Source organism: Manduca sexta, chromosome 17 (assembly GCF_014839805.1).
Source record: "Manduca sexta isolate Smith_Timp_Sample1 chromosome 17, JHU_Msex_v1.0, whole genome shotgun sequence".
NCBI lineage: Eukaryota > Metazoa > Arthropoda > Insecta > Lepidoptera > Sphingidae > Manduca > Manduca sexta.
The window spans coordinates 3491518-3510987 of record NC_051131.1 but is presented as its reverse complement, the minus strand read 5'-3'; the positions used below and the strand labels follow the sequence as shown (position 1 = coordinate 3510987).

General features: G+C 37.5%; 2 protein-coding genes across 2 annotated transcripts in view; one reads left to right on the top strand and one right to left on the bottom strand.

The window, feature by feature from the left end:
• The window catches only part of LOC115442330 (titin), an 82991-nt gene extending 71022 nt beyond the window's left edge, over window positions 1–11969 (top strand). Inside the window, 8 exon segments of the mRNA XM_030167334.2 lie at window positions 2158–2435; window positions 4751–4917; window positions 6283–6519; window positions 7218–7397; window positions 7506–8066; window positions 8068–10985; window positions 11209–11326; window positions 11415–11969. Of these exon segments, the coding sequence (XP_030023194.2) occupies window positions 2158–2435; window positions 4751–4917; window positions 6283–6519; window positions 7218–7397; window positions 7506–8066; window positions 8068–10985; window positions 11209–11326; window positions 11415–11591 (4636 nt within the window). The 3' untranslated portion in view covers window positions 11592–11969.
• A 68-nt stretch (window positions 11970–12037) lies between these two features.
• On the bottom strand, window positions 12038–18463 carry LOC115442331 (sulfotransferase family cytosolic 1B member 1). The gene is made up of 8 exons (XM_030167335.2): window positions 18379–18463; window positions 17430–17520; window positions 14945–15079; window positions 14031–14130; window positions 13619–13941; window positions 13392–13486; window positions 12898–13081; window positions 12038–12318 (listed from the first exon to the last, which is right to left on the bottom strand). The coding sequence occupies exons 2-8, from the start codon at window positions 17512–17514 to the stop codon at window positions 12200–12202; spliced, it is 1041 nt and encodes a 346-aa protein (XP_030023195.2). The 5' UTR covers window positions 17515–17520; window positions 18379–18463; the 3' UTR covers window positions 12038–12199.
• Between the last annotated feature and the right edge of the window lie 1007 nt (window positions 18464–19470).

The following is a 19470-nucleotide window of genomic DNA, read 5'->3' as shown; positions in this document are numbered from 1 at the left end:
TCGTACCACGTTCCGCCTAATTCGTGTTTCCTTCTCCAATATATTGTTACTGTGTGTTTACATTATGTAACGTTATCAAAAAATGTATTGTTTTGTACGGCACAATTCAGATCACGTTTCGTAGGATACGACCCTAATGGATGATTCATGCAAGACCGAGCGAGCCTAGCCACCCTGCAATACAGGATCGATTAGGCTAGGCCTAAACTTGGCACGGTCCCGACTCAGTCGTGCATGAATCATCCCTAAATCGTTTTAAATCTACACGAAGGTCAGTTTTTGAAGTACAAAGAACCATGAATATAAATATTTCGGTCGACCTATAGAGAAACGACAGATTCAGTGCTACTGCGCTATAAGAAAAATGTTACTAAAGGAATCTGACGGAAATGAACTAAATCATTTGTAGATTTCGTTGATTGATTGATCTATGCGACTGTCAAGCGGGTATAAAGATAATAGAAAAGAGCACGCAGAAAAATATAAAAGGTGGATATTTGAAAATAAACGTCGCAATCAACATATTTTCATCGAAATAAAAAATATATTTTATATTATTCATTTATATTTCATATAAAACATTTTTTGACTTTGCAGCCTTCATGGTCACGAGGCGGACTACCATCACCATGAAGGCTTCAAAGTCTTCGAAACGTCCGGAGAATATTATATTATAAAAAATCGTGATAAAATCCGAAAAATAGTTTTATTACAATGTCTAACGACAGCGTAAACATAAGGAATCGACATGTTTTAGTTTTAGTTTCTATCTTATAAATTATAGCCGAGTTCTGATTAAAAGAAAGTCATCGTTATTCCTAGACGTTGGTCATAAAACACTCATAGATTATCAGCTGGAATTCGGACGCGTTAATATTAATTATTTATAAATATGGCGTCATAATATTGTCTCAGTAATTCGATAGCGTTCAATTTAATTTAGGTACTCACGCTATCATAATATGACGTAATTTTCAACGACTGGTGATGTTCGTAATCGTTATTTTAAAAAGTGGTTGTTGTAAGTTTATCGCGCCACGTTTTTATGTCTACATTTAAATATCTTTTCCAACGGTTAACCGGTTCTCATAACATAGTGCAAAGTAATGCGAAATAACTTTGTGCCGAACGGCCTTGAACGATGGCGGCTTTACAATATTTTTTTAAGATGTCTATTTGAAATCGAAAGTATTTCCAATAATTATATGGTAATGTTTAAAATTATGTCAGTGCAATTAACATATTCTCGTTTAAAAATAATTGATTTTATTTATTAGAATAAATTAAAAAAACATTAGGCTCATACTCCCTAGTCTCTGTAGGCTCATACATTTTTTTTTCTTTTGAGAAATAACATTTGTGAGTCTAATTGAAAATAGTTTTTTTTTTCTATCTTTTATCTTGCTCTGAAATTAAAACTATTCATATACAGTGGTCGGCAGTAAAAAAATAACAATACAAATGAAGCATGCTAAAAACACCATAGTCTATACACCGACAGTTCAAAAGTTGTAGAATGTTTGAAGGCCTTTAGCATAATACGATTGGAGTTCCTTTAGGCTAATCCTACTATCTATCTAAGTCTAAATACAATAAAATCGTAGATTTCCCATATCTGTGTATAAATATTTTTGGAAAAATATAAGTAGAGGATGCGGGAAATAATTAATGGAACGTAAAACAATTTTGAAGTTTTTGTTTATTTGTTTGCTTGGTAACATGCTCGTTGGCGAATTGCGCTAAAACTTTTCAACTTATTTAAAATATAATTTTGGTGAAAAGTACGTATTAAGCTTTATAAGCTAGTAAGTGGACGACAGCTGATGTCCTCACGGAGAGGCCACTCGCATCGCGCGTGTTCTCTGTTACGGAGAGATTTATCGGGAATGTATGAGATAGGCTGAGACAACGCTAAGTTCGTCCAGATGACGTTATGGGCACCATTAGTTATACATACATTTTAAAATTTCTTAATATGTTTGTATGCAAGATATTTGAAAAGTTAACACATAAACCGCTGAATGGATGTGGATGAAATTTACTAGGGACGCAGTCAAACTCCCGGGATAATAATATATTGAGGGTTTTCATCTCGGAAATATGCAGTGTTTGACTTAAAACCGCGAGCAAATACTAGTAATGTACTATTCTTATCAGGCTGGACAACGCGTTGGCGAATGCGCCGCCATTCGCGGTGGACACGGAGGCGTGCAAGCGGCAAGTAGACGCTGCCGCCGCCGCCGCCGCCGCAGCCATCTCGGGCGAGTGTAACGACGCCGAAGCTGACGCTGACGCGGACGCCGGTGACAATGGCGTCGACAACTTCGACAGCGACAGCGAGGACCTCGGCCCGGAGACCGCCGTGGACGCCGATGACATTGACGCAGAAGCCAGGAACCACGAACCGGCGCCACCGACGCCTCCAGCTCATACAGGTACTCCAATAACTTCAATTTTTAAGACTATAGGTCTTTGATGTAGGGACCATAATAATGTTGGGTTTCAGTCATGCAGTTTACTATCAAATGCACAACAAACCTGGAAAAGCGAGGCCGCTACATGTCATATTTGAAATTCTTCGACGATGTCATATTGGTCTTATTTTTAGAGACATTTCCTCACACCATTCCGAATCATAATCCGAAAGAATATTGTCATAAGTGTAAGGAAAGTTGAAAGCATAATGAATGAATTAAAATCACGTGAATGATTCCAAAAAAAATCGATGACATATAAGTCAAACGCTATATCATACTTTCTTAATTATTTATCTGTAATTATTCATTATAAAGCACGTTCACTTGTCAAAGTATTGACCTTTTTTTATATAATACAGTAATTCAGCTACTTTCGCGCCTGCGAATTTGTACCAACCATGGTTTAACGCTATGGTTAAAATACATGTCTTTTTACTGTAGGTCGATACTGAAAAACGCATGTGCAGAACTCATCTGCTTTTGCACGCCCGTGACGTGGACGAACCAGGAGAGCTGCTTAAAATATTATGAAATCGGTGTCAAACACTATGAAAAAAAAGCGAATGCGCGTGTTTTTTAGTACAGTCTGTGTCATGTTTATAGACATGATTGATTTTACTAGCGTTTTTTCATTAGGACCAATGAAGTGGAACTTAAAAATGAATTAAACACAAAAAGTAAGTAACTACGAATCGTATAAGAAGACATTTTAATTAAATCTTGTCTTTTTACTTTAAGGTATTGTCGCGTTTACGTTTCATTTGCAAGGAAAATAAACACGTACCTGATTACCGACTGAATTTAGTGGAATGTAGTGTTGGTTGACAAACACATTTCTTTATTTAATTTCGGTCAACAATGTAGATATGACAAAAATATACGGACAGTTTGAAATAACATTCAGTCTAAAATAAATGATAGGTTACAATTTACTATTAGTACATACCGACGAAACGTGGTATTTTTAAATCATATAAGTTTCCATCGTGTAGAAAGTTAATCACCTATTATTTTAAAATATTTCCGATAGAATAATAAATGTTAATATTACTGGCAGCTTAGTAATGCCAATTCTTTTTTGATTGTGAATTTAGTATCATGACTGTGTTGTTAAATATTCACATTGCGTATTCCCGCTACGAACAAGGCTTACGTCAATTCTTGTATAAATATAAATGTTCGTATACATTCCAGATAATTTTACTTTATACTTTACTATCCTTCCAAATCCTTTTTTATCCTAAGTAGGTACAAACATGAATTAGCTCATATTCGTCTTATAGTATTTGCGGGTGATTAACCAGATATAATACAATGGAATTATATAATGGCGTCATAATAATGAAAAAAAATAAACTATGAAAACATAAAATGTAAGTGCTAAGTATTCGGATTGTTTATATGTAGGTTCTTATTTAGGCATTTTAATATAAATATACCATGTTACCAAGTAAGTTATATCGATAAGTTACTTATCTAATAGAATATTTTTAATAATATAAATGGTAGGGACACCCCTAGACGCGCGCCCGTGCCCCGACACAGTGGCGGCGCGCCGCCGACCGCGCTCCCTCGGCGTCGCCGTCCCGCTCGTCCCGCCCGATCCTCTCGCAGTCGCTCATTGAACGTCGACCGATCTGTGCTACTCTCTGCACTCGCTGCGCTATTGTATTCGGGGCTTTGTCTACATTTTACGGCTCAAATATTACACCGACGGTCAAGATAATAATCTGTATAGTGAAAATTTCGTTCACGGTATGTGGATTTTAGCGAATGTTGTTGATTATTTTCACATACCGAACGGTTTGTGAAAGGTTATTTCTGTGTTGATTCATGCATAGCGGTGCTCTGGAAATAGAACGGACCGTCGTCAGACGCATCCCTGTGTCGTCGCAGGCAAACGAAGGATTCTCGCAGGTTCTGTTAACATCTTTACAAAGTTGGAGTCGCCACCGGGCGTGTCTTTGCAATCCGTTCTCGAAATGGCGTCCGTGAATGTCTCGCAAGTTTGAATTTGCGACCGGTAAAACGTATACTAGCGGCTCGAACGCGATAGCAAATCAACCGGTGATATTTATTGCTTCTAAATAACTCTTTGTTTTTGTGTTGTATCGAGCGTATGAGTTTATTCTGATAAGGGTGTGTCACCTGTTGATACCGATGTCTGCGAGGGGGACGCCCAAGTTGCGTGATCGCCAGGTGTTCCGCGGAGCACGATCGAACGATTGCTATCGTGGTATTTACTATTTATATATGTGTGATGGTATGTGCAGTGGAAGAGGGCCACGTCGACGGCGCTCTGGTGGATAATGTAGCTGAGAGCGGCGAGGAGTCTGAAGACGAGTGGAACTACTACAAAGGCGAGGGCGAGCGCGACGAGCATAACCCCAGCGACGGGCCCGACGAGCCGCCGCACTCTGAGACACCTTGCCAGGACAATGTGAGCAAGCAAATTATTGTTTTTACATTATAAAAAAGGGACCACTACATACTAAAAGCGTTCTGTTGTATCCTTTGATAAATTAATGTCTCTTAATTAAAAGTTGTATCATGTCTTATTTTAATTTGAATACCAATTAACTTAGATATGAAAGTAAATGAGTTATAATTTTTTATTGCATATAATTAGTTACTGGAAGAGTACATTAGCTACGTATTACAACACACAGGTACTCACTTCTTTTAAATAACCCCCTAACCACTCCATTGGCCTTCAATTTGCGTGAGTCAGAATTCCAAACGGTCATATCTCGTGTATTTACGTAAATGCAATTGTGTCTGCATTGAATATTTAAAACGATAAATAAATTTACAAGAATACCATTCAAAAACAAATAAAAACCCATAAAAACATGTAAAATAATACATGAAATGTTGTCAAATATATTGCCTCTATGCAATACCATAATACATATGTAGATAATTATTTCAGAAACTTAAAATTTGGGCCCATTTATGTGCTAATACCATGGAAATTATGATTATGTTTAACTAACTTTCCTATATAACATATTAACAATTTTCAAGAGCTAAAAATGTTGATTTCTATGGAATCTTAATTAGCTGTTTTTAAAATAATTTTTAAAATCCTTCTGTGCAATTGAACATGTTACTTTTTTTTCATGCATGCTGCATCACCTTAGAATGTTTCGCATTTAAGTTTATTAATATTGTTTCACAATATTGGAGCTAGTTATAATTTAACAACTACTGGGTGTCCCAATTATTATACTAACATCTCAATATAGGTAATCAAATAAAATTCATACTAGCTATTATAAGTCGGTAAAACATGGAAATAACCTTCCTTAAGGAAGAATAAATAAATATTTTGAAATCCTGTAATATCTCCATAAATTCATACCTAGTAACTAATTAATGACATCTATAAATATAACACTGATTGAAGTGAAAAACATGTTCAGAGACTTTGCAATTAATATATAATATAATATAGCCCTGTATTATATACTGTCCCACTGCTGGGCACGGGACTCCTCTATTACTGAGAGGGATTAGGCATTAGTCCACCACAGTGACCTAGTGCGGATTGGTAGACTTCCACACCCCTGAAATTCCTATAATTTCTCAGATGTGCAGGTTTCCTTACAGTGTTTTCCTTCACCATTAAAGCGAACAATAATTCACAAAGAATACACACATGATTTTAAGAAAAGTCAGAGGTGTGTACCCTTGGGATTTGAACCTTGATGGTCTTGGCAGACCATTCCACACCCAACTAGACTATCGCCGCTTTTTTTTTGCAATTAATATTGTGATGCAAAAACAAATAATTATATTACAGTCGGCTTGGGAAAGCAGCTCTGTAGACATGAATAGTTCACCGTTAAATCCCGAGGCACCAGTGTTCGTGCCGGGCTCTGTTGCTGGTGCTGACGTGCTGCTGGCCGAGTCTCCGCGCAAGCCGCTTCCCATGGACGACATAGAGCTCCCTGATGTAGCACAGTTTGAAACAGAAGCCGATATCAGGCCAGCAGAACTACTAGATTTAGACAACTGTGATCAACTTAATGGCCATCATGTAAGTTTGATGAGATGCAAATATATCAATTTTAATGTTATAATAAATATACAATAAATCTGTATATTTGTGTACATAATTACCAAATACTTGTTTTACCTACATTTTTGTCAGATATGGTCTAGGGTGTTCTTTTTGATAAATTTCAGATATTTTCAAATTTATGTTCGTATTTATTCAAAGTGCAAGTGTATTGATTTATTGTAAGTGTCAAATTAGCCAAATATTATATTTTGAATAGTTCGAACATTGACAAATAATACACTTTGGTAATGTTTGCAAGATTAACTAATCTTAGCTTGCTTTATAAAATGTTCCACTGTAGCCTGACAAAAAATATTCTTAACATCAGTCAATATGGAGTTAACTAGTGAAGAAAAATAATCTGCCACTAAATAAATTGCAAAAATTTAAAAAGAAATTGTTCAATTTGAAAATTAAATAAAATATTTTTTTTAAATACACAATTTTATAAATATTTAAAAATGAAATTCTGATTGTGTATGATTTTTACTTATCTCTAAGTAGGCGCTCATACATTATGCTACTTTTACTTTCCAATCTAGTATATTATTTTTTTAAAATTCGATTTCGCTACCTGAAGTGACAACTTGTTGCATCACTAGTTTATGGTATAAAATAAATGTTCTTTAATAACCTCAAAAACCATAACTAATTAGGTAATATTGTTTTTTCAGAATGTATCAGTTGATGAAGCTGTAAAGGAGCCATTCAATGGTAACGATGAGAGGTGCACCATGGACAGTTTGGGCTTTGGATTCAATGTGGGCATTGAACCTGACAAAGTCAAGGAAACGGCACTTATACAAGACTTTGAAAGAATACAGAAAGACACAACAGATTTCTGTAACATTCAGGTTTGTGGACAATTTGCTTTTTTTTGGAATTTTGGAATAATGAAATAAACTTTTTCTAGTCCATGAATGACTAATGTTTTATATAATATGCCTATTTATGATTCGCAGGTATTCCAAACACACACTGAAACAAATCCTTTTGATGATGAGGGTAATGATGAATTATTTGAAAGACTGAAAAATAAGGAGAGGGACCCAATGAGCATGAGCTTTTATCAGGAGAAAGATGATGACACATGTGAAAGACTTTCCAAAAATGAATCACATGTTGATCTTAATGCTGTCCAGCCGTTACCTGACAGTGATGATGAGGACATTCAACAAAATGGAGTATGTGAAAATGTGAAAGATATTGATAAAGAAAATCTTAATCCTGTTCAAAATAGAGTCTTGTATGATACAGAAACAAATATGCTTGAGCCCAACAATGACATTATGATTTTAAATGATAAGACAGACGCTTTTTCAAATAATTTGTGCAATCTTGGACAAGAGGATAATTTTGTGGACTACAATATTACTAGTTCAGACAATATTCAGTCCTTATCTAATATGGAATTTGAAAACAGTAATATTACTCAGGAAACAGTTTTGCAAACGGATACTCCTGAATCTCATAAATTATTGTTTGAACAAATTCCTGAAATACCTGACGGAAAGAGTTCTGTAACTTGGATTTACTAATGATGATAATCAGGATCCTTCAGAAAGTGAGAAAGACACAAGAGTCATCACACCACAAGATGAATTGTCACAGGAAGATATGGAGTTCAAAATTGAATCTTGCACAGAAGATCTACAGGGTCAAGTTACGGAAGAAATACATGAGCAGTTAGGAGCAGAGCGTGTCCAATCTGTTCCCAGTGATGAATCTAATGATGTTGCTTTTACAGTTGATAACCAAGATAGTCAAATTGAATCACCATTAGAGATTCCTTCCGATAATCAACAGGCAGAACAATCTCAAGATATAATTTCATCTGAAGTGAAACAAGATATACAAGATAACATTGAAGTTGATGTTCACCAGCACATTGATATACCGAATGAAGTGATTGATGAAGTTGAAGAGATGTTTGGAAGATCAGAAAAAAAATTGGCTGCTGATGTACCAGAAGTGCTAATAAATACAATTTCCAGTGAAAATACATATCTTGATGAGCAGTTTATGTCTGAGGAGATCTGTGAATCACAAGAGATTATCCAATCTGAATCATTGGCACAAGAAGAATCTTTGGTTTTAAAAGAATCTACTCCAAGCCAGTCTCCAATGCCTACAGAGTCACCATTGCCTGAAGACCATGCTCTTCAATCAAATGAGGTGCCTGCTGCTGGTGTTTCACCATTACCTATGGAAGACATAACATCTCATCCGTTGTCTATGCCTGAAGAAGCTATCCATCCTGAAGAAATTTCAATTTCAAAATCGCCACTGCCTAGTGACTTTAATGAAGTAGAGGGTGAGTCTTTACAATCACAATCTCCCTTGCCTATTCAAACAGAGTTTGAAATGAATGAAGCACCAATTAGTACCATGGATCACATTTCTGAAGATAATGTATTAAGAGACGGTACAAATGTGACGCAATCCCAACCATTACCCGAGGTGCCAATAACAGAAAGTTTATCGCCGAGTGAAACATTGATTCCCGCAGAATCACCTGTTCCGGAAGAACACGAAGCGCAAATCGAGTTATGTTCACCTGAAGTATTGCCTGCAGAGGTTTCAGAACCCACATTGGTGCATGAAGAAACAAATATTACTGAAATGTCTTCCACAATGCATGAGGTTCAAGAGGCTCTTGATGACATCGTTGCAGAGGAGATATCCATGGAACTACGAAATAAATCGCCTTTGCCTGCTGAAGTACCTCTGCCAAGAGAATCACCAATTCCTCCTGAATCGCCGGTTCCCGCGGAATCACCTGCCCCGACGGTATCACCTACTCCAATTGAGTGTGAGATCCGAGACGAGTCTACGTTTGCTGTTGACAATAGTCTTTTAGCCGAAACTATGATCGTGACCGAATCTCCAGTGCCGACAGAATCTCCCGTTCCGGCTATGTCACCCATTCCTAGAGAGTCTCCCATTCCGGCCAAATCGCCCATTTCACAAGAGTCTCTTGTCCCGACCGAATCGCCACTTCCAGTGGAGTCTCCAGTCCCGTCCAAGTCGCCTGTTCCGGTCGAATGTCCTGTCCCTGTAGAGTCCCCAACCCCGGTCGAGTGTCCCGCTCCTGCTAAGTCACCTATTCCGGCTGAATCCCCAGTGCCGGCCGAAGCTTCCTTATCCGCGGAGCCGGTGTCCACTATCGAGTCTTTCCCAGTTTCGACGGAACCTATAATTTTGCCTAAAGAATCTGTCGAAGAGGCTTCCGCACCGGCAAAATCTCTCATTCCTGTTGAACTGACGGAACCGATAGACCAACTTACGCTGGAACAACCATCTCCGCAAGTTACAACTCTAATGAATGAATTTATTTCACAAACTGATCAAGTTGAACCCTCCTTTGTAGTGCATTCTCCCGTGCCGGAGACTTCAAGCGCTCCCGCTCCGGACGTGGTGCCTGACGAGTCTATTGATCATGGCCACCTTTCGCGGTCAGAGCTTGTTACTGATATAGATATTGGCATTCCGGAATCGCATGCACAGGAAATATGTGTACCTGTCACAAGCGAAATTCATCTCGACGAGACAGTGCAACCGCCCGCTGCGACCACTCCACCGCCAACTCCTGCCGTGGAGCCCGCGCCGCCAGCCGTCAGCGAGGCACCGTTGGCCGCCGACCCCGCCGCCCCAGCGCTCGCGGCCGCAGCAGTCGCCGCCGCCGGAGTAGCCGTCGCTGGCGCTGTGGTGGCCGCTAAATCTAAAACATCCGCACCAGCAAAGAAGTCTCCCACTACACCGACTGCAAAATCTGATTCGCGAACGACGAAAGTCGCACCGAAAGCGTCCACTACACCTCGGACACCTACTGCAGCAGCCAAAAAACCTGAAACCGGAAAACCTGCGACCGTCCCGTCTCGCCCGACAACTACGAAAACTCCAACCACCGCTTCAAAAACTTCGACACCGGCGACAAAAGCTGCCACTGCGACCTCCAAGACTACCACGCCCGCTTCTAAACCAGCGACACCGGCGACCAAAGCTGCGACACCTGTCAGCCGAACGACGTCGGCCACGAAACAGGTGATCTCCGCCACGAAGACTACGACAACTGCCTCGAAACCGACGACGCCAGCTGCAGCTGCAGCGAGTCGTACCAGTAATGCTAAACCTGGATCGCCGATCACAAAGCCGGCCGTTCGCGAAGCTCCCGCTGCCGCGCGCGCCGCCCCTAAATCAACGGCGGCACCGCGACCCGCGGCCCCCAAGCCCGCGCCCAAGGCGGCACCGGTTCCCCGGCCAGCGCCCGCGCGCGTTGCTCCCGCCGCCGCCAAGCCTGCTCCCGCTAAGCCGAAGCCGAAGCCCGCGGACAAGCCATTGACCAACGGCGACGCTAAGGACGTTAAGCCAGCCGCCAAGCCGGCGCCGCGCCCTGCCGCCGCGCGCCCCGCCCCGCGCGCTCCCGCCGCCGCGCCTCCCAAGTAAGTTCAAATCTCCAGTGATATTATTTATTCTATGACGTTATTGATGAATGAATATTTTACTCTATAGTGAGTAAAATATTCATTCCATCAATCATCATCCACCACCTTCATAAAAAATGCTGGTCAAACCAAACAAATATGAGCTAATCGAACGGTAAATCAAGAATATCGATAATTCAATTTATGGTATAATTATTTAATGGTCATAATTTCCTTTTAGGACTGCCGCTGCTAAGCCTGCACCCCGAGCCACTGCTCCTCTTGATAAACAAAGCAAGGATCTCGCAAATAAACGCATTACGGCCAAAACCGCACCTCCAAGGACTGCCTTAACTAAGGTGAGACAAAGCGATTTATTTGTATGAACTACTGATTAACTATATAAATATATGCTGACAGGTTTTTTATTTGGGACTTGATTTGCAGACCGCACCGGGGGCTAAGAATGCCGTTATGAAGTCCGTGCCGAAGAAGGCGGCGGAGTCGCCGAAGAAGGAGCAGGCGGTGAAGGGTCTGGCCAACGGCGGCGCGGAGTCGCCGGTGAAGTCGCCGCCGAGCCCGCCCGCGCCCGACAACGCTTTGCTGCCAGACGTGATCGCGTGAATGCGTCGCGTCCACACGGATTCCGATTCCTAGTATTTCCGCTTGAATTTTGTGATTTTCTGTAATTGTACGATAGTTTTAAAGTCGCTCGCGGCGACGAGTCGACGAGTCGTTAGGTGCGGGAGAGATCCCAGTTTTATATGATAGAGTCGCTTTTGTGGAGCGGGGAGGCGCGGGGCGTCCGTTTTCGGCGTCGCGGCGGCGAGCCCGACTAACGGCACGCTCGCCTCCCGAACTCGCGCGAACCTTTATTATCCATTATTATAAGTCTGTTTTAGAATTTTATATTACCAACGAATGATTGATCAAATCTGGCTTTTAATTTATTTTCTTTGTATAACCGTATTATTATTTAAATAAAAAGTGAGGAAGGACTGACGTATTGTTTTATTTATGCAGAAATTGTAAAGTCGTGATGAGCTCCGCCGGAGTGATTCAAACGCAAATTTAAGATTTAATTGTTTACTTATTCTCTAGTTCTTATAAAAGTTCACATTGTATCGATGTAAACTAAAAATATGGTGTTACAAAGAAATATTAAAATATAGAGCATATTATTGGAATAAATGTTTATCACCATTTTTTTGTTTTTTTCTTTTTTATTTCAACTATTGATTTTCTAAATGTGGAAAACGCATGTCTGTGTCACGTAGATTGTCTGCGATCCAAAGCTCCGCTTGCTTCGTCATTTCTTCGTCAAAGTAATCACGCCAACCTCCAGCTTTACCTGTAAAGCAAATTAAATAAACCTATCAAAAATTAATAATTTGTCTAAATTATTGCAAAATAACCCTGTTGACGCAGTTATAATATCTTGCACAGGAATAAAATTGATTGAATAATTATTATTATTCATACTATTCATAATATTATACTATTAGTACGCTGTAAGTACAGTTGGCCACGAAGGTAGCTAAACAAATTCAAAATTAAGATGCTTTATACACATCAACTCAAACTAAATAGTCTTATCTATCGATATCTTCGAACAAAACTACGGCAAGTGAATTAAAAGACCAAACTAAACATGCATGCAATCAGCAAGTGTACATTATACGAGCCAATCTGTTGTAAATAAAGTTTCACCTCAATTATAATAATTGATCGCATGCAGCGCGTTCGTCAGATGTGTATATACATCTACCGATTCCAATAGCAATAGAAACTCATGGTCATCAACATAATGGCTCTCAGCAGTTAAAATATTACAACTCGTGCATAACTTGGAGTCAAGACGCTCGAAGAAGGTCCAAATTTACAGGATAATGCCAAAATTATTTTATTATTGATAGTTTTACACAAGTACCTTTCCTTATGAAAGATTGTTCACCAGGTATTAGAATGCCAAGTTCTTTCATGACGTCGTAGTTGACAGACTTGTTGTTCTTAAAACTTTCGATACTGAGATGATCACACAGCTGAGCTAGTTCCTCCTCCGTGTACTGCTTGTTGAAGAATTCAGCAACACGACGCACGGCCGCTGGTAAATTCTGGTTGAAAGAACAGAAGAAAACTTTAACCTCAGAAACACATATTGTAAACTAAAACGAAAGTACCGAATAAACTACAAGGGTGTTATCCAATAATAAATAGGTACCTTCACTTTCATTCCAAGACGTATAAACTTATCAATAAAAAACTGTTAATGAATCTGAATAAGTTGCTCAAGAATGAAATGTTAAATAATACTTTTGTATTAAAGGGAAATATTTTTCCCTTTGGGAGCGATCGAAGCCTTCAGGTGAATTATGATGCTTCGATTCTGTATTCAACCTAAGTCATCGGTAAATACAATCTTACTTTGGAAAGTTCTTCGTAGAACAGGAATAGCAAGTTAGGATGGTGCCTTTTAGCCCACGCTTCTTTCAAATGTGCAAAATATGGCGTCCAATGATCTGTAAAACGAATAAACAGGTCAGAACTCAAGTAGAATTTTGCATATTATTAAATTATAGAATAATTGCTATGAATTATTATATTTTTATACAAGACAATGTAGGTAAATACTAACACAATTAACTACTTACGCAAATCATTTACGAAGTAATACCAATATGTTTTAAAGTCGCCGACATAACCTTGCGTCCTTATAAGTCTGTTGAGATGGTAAAATGAAACCACTATGTCTCTGGGATCTCGTGCTACGTAAACCACTTTAGCTGTATCGAGTAAATCCGGTGGTAATAAAGAGAGTGGCAGGTGGGTTTTGACAAATCGGGGCGAAGGTGTTTCAGCCAATTGTTTTGTTCCTGCTTCGGTAACTTGTTTGAGAAGTTCTAATTTGCGTTCGCTATCACTGTTCTCTGCTCTAAATCTTTCCATCATTACTGGATGTACGAAAACTGAAAATCTGTGAAGCGGATATTAATTAAGAATTAAATTCATTAAGAAGGTGTTTACCTTTTCTATACTTACAATTTATAATGGTAATAAACTTACTCTAAAAATGGATATCTTTCTGTCAGTGGAATCGTGTAAGATTTTTTATAATCCAAATCATTTGCTATCATCCAAACTAATTCTTGCGTCCACGTTGTACCTATGAAAAAAATGCTTTTCTAAATAAGAAATTAATTACTGACCCTAATAATAATAAAACACAATAAAACGGTAGGTATTTCTTATTGATATAGTAGTACCTAAAACACAGTTTGATCACCACGCATGCAAAAAACATAACAAACTACGCCATACTCCCAGTAAAGATAAAACTCAATTCCAGCTCAATTATGTTCAAACAATTTCAGTTGTAATCTTTAGCACCGATGTTATCCCTAAAACTGTTAATTTCAGCCTTAAAACTCTACAGATAAACCTATCTCCATAGCTCATTCAAAAAGCTGTAACACGGAATACATACCATTTGACTCGTAATTTCCTTAATAGTGACTCCCTAGTTTAATGTAAGTACTTGGGTTCAGCTTGAGTTAATTAATACCCTTCTATATGAGAAGAAACGTAAGCATTAAAAACTTAATAATAATAATACCAGCCCTATATTATATACTGTCCCGTTATTGGACATGGACTTCCTTTACTATTAAGAATCTTTAGGTGTAAGTCGTTGGCCTAATGCAGGTTGACACACCTTCAATTTTTTTATGGAAAACATCTAAGGTATACAGGTTTCGCGACGACGTTTTCCTTCGCTATTAGAACGAGTGATAATTCACAAAGAATATGCACATAACTTTAGAAAAGTCAGATGTGCGTTCGTTTGGGTTTCGAACCTACGGACCTTCGTTTCAGCAGACCGTTCCACTCCCATCTAGGCCATCACCGCTTACTGACCATGCACTATTGAATTTAACAATATATATTAATTATAATATCTACGATTAAATATGCAGCACCTGAGCGTGGATAGCTAGCCACGAAAACGTCATCAGGTCTCAGGGACATGTTATAAATTCTGCTGGCTTCCAGTTTGTATTTGTTTGGCAAGAAGTATCCGCTTGGCCCGACGCGGACGAAGCCAGTATGTTCACCTGAAACAAAACACTTCATAAGTACTTATTAGATATGAAATGCTCTACTTCGTAATGTATAATGTATTAATCAACAATTTTATAAAATATTTATGAAGTCTTCAGTTGCTGCCGCCACTTATATGTTGTACAAGGCCTACCTAGTGCAGAACTCTTTACTAAAACGTAGTTATTCAACATTATTTTTTCATGTTGGAGTTGCATTATGTGTTGAATTGATAGTTTCGTAGAAGACCTTGATAGTTGTAATATAATTGTTATATGGCCTGTGCAGACGTGCTGGAGAACTAATTTCCTGGTTTCAAGAAACCTTGTTGATATTTCCGCTTTAAAAAATAAGTAGAGTTCCATTCTCTGGCTATTGAACGCTGGTAAAGTTTTTCGCAAGGCCGAAATTCGTTATTTGGGGATAAAAAAGAAAGGGTGATAATACTCAAACCAGTTAATTATAAACATCTATAACAGCTTTACTGTATTAAAATGGTATTTTGGGTATCATTCTTAGCTACCACATGGTAGGCAGGTACATAGGTACGTACACCGCTTTTGTTTTAACTATAAAGAAAATGTTTATTTGCTCTTCTCGTCCTTATTTAAAATCTAGCTGCAAATACAGCGATAGCAGAATTTAGTTTGTCTCTCATAATCGCTGTTCCATTTCATTATCACTTTAAATGTCAATAACCCTAGTGCCCAGAAAAATGGAGAGAACAAAATTATTGTTTTAGGTTCCGAGATATGGATAAAATTTGTAACAGTATATTTATCAGCTACATATTATACTTATCTAAATAACAAAATTCACCAATACTATACGAACTTGTTTATAAGCATAAACGTAAACGTATAATATACTTTTAAGGCTAAGTACAGCTGAATACCAACCTACGCAGGTAAATATCAAAGGTAATGTTTACCTTCTATCATTAAATTACAAAGTATTGTGTGATATTCCACTGCGCTCACCATCCTGAGACATGAGATTAGTCTTATTACATCCATGACTTATAATCAAATTTAGAAGAAAAAAAGGTAAAAAGAAAATTTTGCTAAAATTCAGTTATGTTATGACTTTCACCTATTTGAGCAAAACTCATATCGGTTAAATTGCCGACAAACTTGTTAAGGGATTGTAAAGTTCGTGTTCTTTTCGCCTGTGTGGTAAGGTGACACACAGACGAAAAAGATCGTCGAGTCACAAGTACGGGTACCTACTCTGTCACCCGCTTTAGATTTGTATACTCGCTGTTCCGATGTTATCATTAACCACTGTTGAATGCGTCAGCATTGGAAATTCGTCATATTTGATGGCCTAAATTTGCGAATTGGGTGGCCCCAATTGAAAGTGAAAAATAAATCAATTAAAGTTCAGCTACCCTGAGGTCCACCACTAACACTAACATATCAGATAATAGGGAGGCAATACATTATTGATGGTAAAATAGGAAAAGAAACCGAAATTTCCAAAAACAAAAAAATCGGCTAACTTTTTACAATAAAAAAAACCAAATGCAGCCACTTCCTCTAAAATGATTATGAATGTATTTTAAAATTGTTAAGTCGCAAGACAAAATTCTCTGCGTAGCATATTGCGGTAATAATCGACAAGAATTTTATATGAAGCAAAATACGTCGGGAGGGTTATGGGTTCGATTCCCGTCACCAAGACTAAAATTATGATCCACAAATAGGAAGGCATTTGCTCCGAATGTGATGTGATGGGACTAAAGCCTCTCGATACCATGGAACATTTGTAGTTGGTTTTGTTATGATTTAGATACAAACGCAATTATTAAATAAATCTCTTATACAAGACAGTAGAAATACTTTTTAATGTAAATTTTCTTTGTTAGAATGGTAAACAACAGCACGTACCTAACTACCTAGTTACCTAGTTAAATACATTGTATTTTAATAAGTCTAATCGTATATTGTCAGTATTTTATCATGTGTTTGCATGTAGTACATACTTGAACTGAATCAAATCAAGAAAGATACTGCCCGATGCACTTGTTTGTTGTAAGGATAAACGTTATATCCATAATTAGTTTGTAATATACAGTTATACAAGGTAGGCCCTATAAGGTAAAAAATGTACTTACTACTACTAAAATAAAGGACACAACGTCAATGTACGCGTTTTAAAAGTAATATTCTGATTAGTAAGTACCCACCCTCCATTATATAAGTAAATAAATAAGTTTCTAAATACAAGATTCAGTTTTTTAGATTAATAGCTATCTATTTAATAATAGCACCATACAGTATCCCTTAACAATGGATGTTAAAGGTTCATATTGCTTTAAATTTCCTTATAAATGGTGAGAAATAAATCAAGTACATAACTTACCTGTAAACAGTTTCATCATTTTCTTTGCCAGCTCATGATCCACATCCTTGATTTCCAAAGGAAAGTTATTATTTTGTCTATCCATTTCTTACTAAAACATATTAAAATAAATTAATTAAATTTCACAAACAAACGCACGAGTGAAAGTGCGCGCGCTCCGAGCGACGTTGTAAACCGGTGTGCGGGAAGTCAATGCAAACCGTGCTGGTAAATAGTTACAAAGTGTATGCAACGAGATAGGGTCAACAGAATAAAACATCAATAATAAATAGTTTGCTAACTGTTTAATGTGTCAGTTATGCAGCTAAACTAGTTATGATAGATAATACTGTTTGTTCATCTGTCTGTCTTATGTAATTTATGTTCACGATAAAACCTATTTTATTATGTGTTTTGATTGCAAGTTGTCTTTGATGATTGAACATTTGTTGAATCACTGCTCATTGCTCTTTATGTAATTAAAAAGTAAACAGAAATAGCTATTGTAATATTTTTTTTATTTTCTTTGTATAATTAGAGCGCGGAAGAAAGCTGATGATTACTATTCACCCAAAGAAAAATATATAACAGATTAGCTTATATAGAGATGTACTTAAAATAATTTATTGTTAGACATTGTTTCGCTAGATTTATAGAAAATATTATGATATGTCTTTTTCGTTAACTTTAATTCATAATATAACAATTCACAACATGGTCGACGTAGGTATTCAATTGGTATTTTCTATCCGTACTTAATACCCAACCTATTGCATTGCATTGAATATTAATGAATTAATAGGTAATATCCCATACTACATATTTATATTATAATTATTTTAATGACTATTTACTTAGTAGTTTTAGAGTCATCATTTTGTATTAATATGAAATCTACTCAGTATTTTATATTTCATTAGTATATAATAATGTGAAGTAACAGAAACTAGATTACAATAAGAATATTTACCTGGAAGTAAGATTTTAACTGCAACTGCGTAAAACTGTGCAGTAGAATGGAAACTACTCAATCGTATTAATACGAGTGATTGTATCACCATCAAATGTTGCGTCTATTTATGAACATGCAGTTAGTAACGTGGTTATTGTAACTTGGGGTATTTAACTGTCAAGGTTACATCTTACAATTACTTAGTTACCTTATTTCCTTATTGTAGTAGTATATATTTTTTTAATACCAACTAATATTGCCTGCACTTACTGTTCATTACTCTGCGAAATTGATTTAACGACGCGGGTAGCCGTTCTATAGGATCCCTATCATATTTTATTATATAAACTAGCTATATTTAAATCTTTTATTGACCATAACTGAGTTTTGACTTTTTCACGATAAACCCATAATTACAAAGACTGACAGGCTGGTCACCGCAAGGTTCAGTCTTTGTGTGTGCTATTTTCATATATGACTCAAAAATTTGTAGACGTTATAGGTACTTACTCGTTTTTCTGTTAAGACAGGAACACAGCGAGAATTATGATGATTTACGATAACGTTGGAAAATAATTTTATAATATGTACGAAAATATTATTAAATTTTTCAAAGTGGTAGAGCCACGCTAAAGACATAATATTTGTCTGGAGCATAAACAGCAAGTAGGGAAAGACTAAAGCCTTGGTCGAGGTAGAGAGTACTAATTGACCCGCCTTCATATCCACCACTACAAGCGATGAAGCCCGGCGATTCGTTGGGAGCACTAATCAATTAAGGTAGTTAATACCCGAGTCTCAGGTCTGATGGAAAACCAAAGTAAAGATACAGCTTACTGTTGTCTTTCATATAGGATCCCCTTATTAAGTAATATCGGAACACTCTCCTCCTTACATTATTCCTTATATTCAAATCGGCAGTATACTTATATATAATTTTTCTAGTAATGTAGGGATACATTTTATATCGGCTGAGTTTATCAATTAAATTACGTAAACATTTAACATGTGCTTTTTCACACGTTCTGCTTTCCTGGTTGGTGGCATCTGCTAAGGTGTCCGTTACCATCATGAACTTTCACGTGGTTTACTTTTGTAATCAACGACAAA

Coding starts and splice junctions, on each gene's coding strand:
- LOC115442331 (XM_030167335.2), bottom strand. CDS start 17,514: ATGGATAGACAAAATAATAACTTTCCTTTGGAAATCAAGGATGTGGAT. Junction 13,942..14,030: donor GAAAGATATCCATTTTTAGA/GTAAGTTTATTA, acceptor TCCGCTTCACAG/ATTTTCAGTTTTCGTACATC. Junction 12,319..12,897: donor ACAATCTTTCATAAGGAAAG/GTACTTGTGTAA, acceptor TTTGCTTTACAG/GTAAAGCTGGAGGTTGGCGT.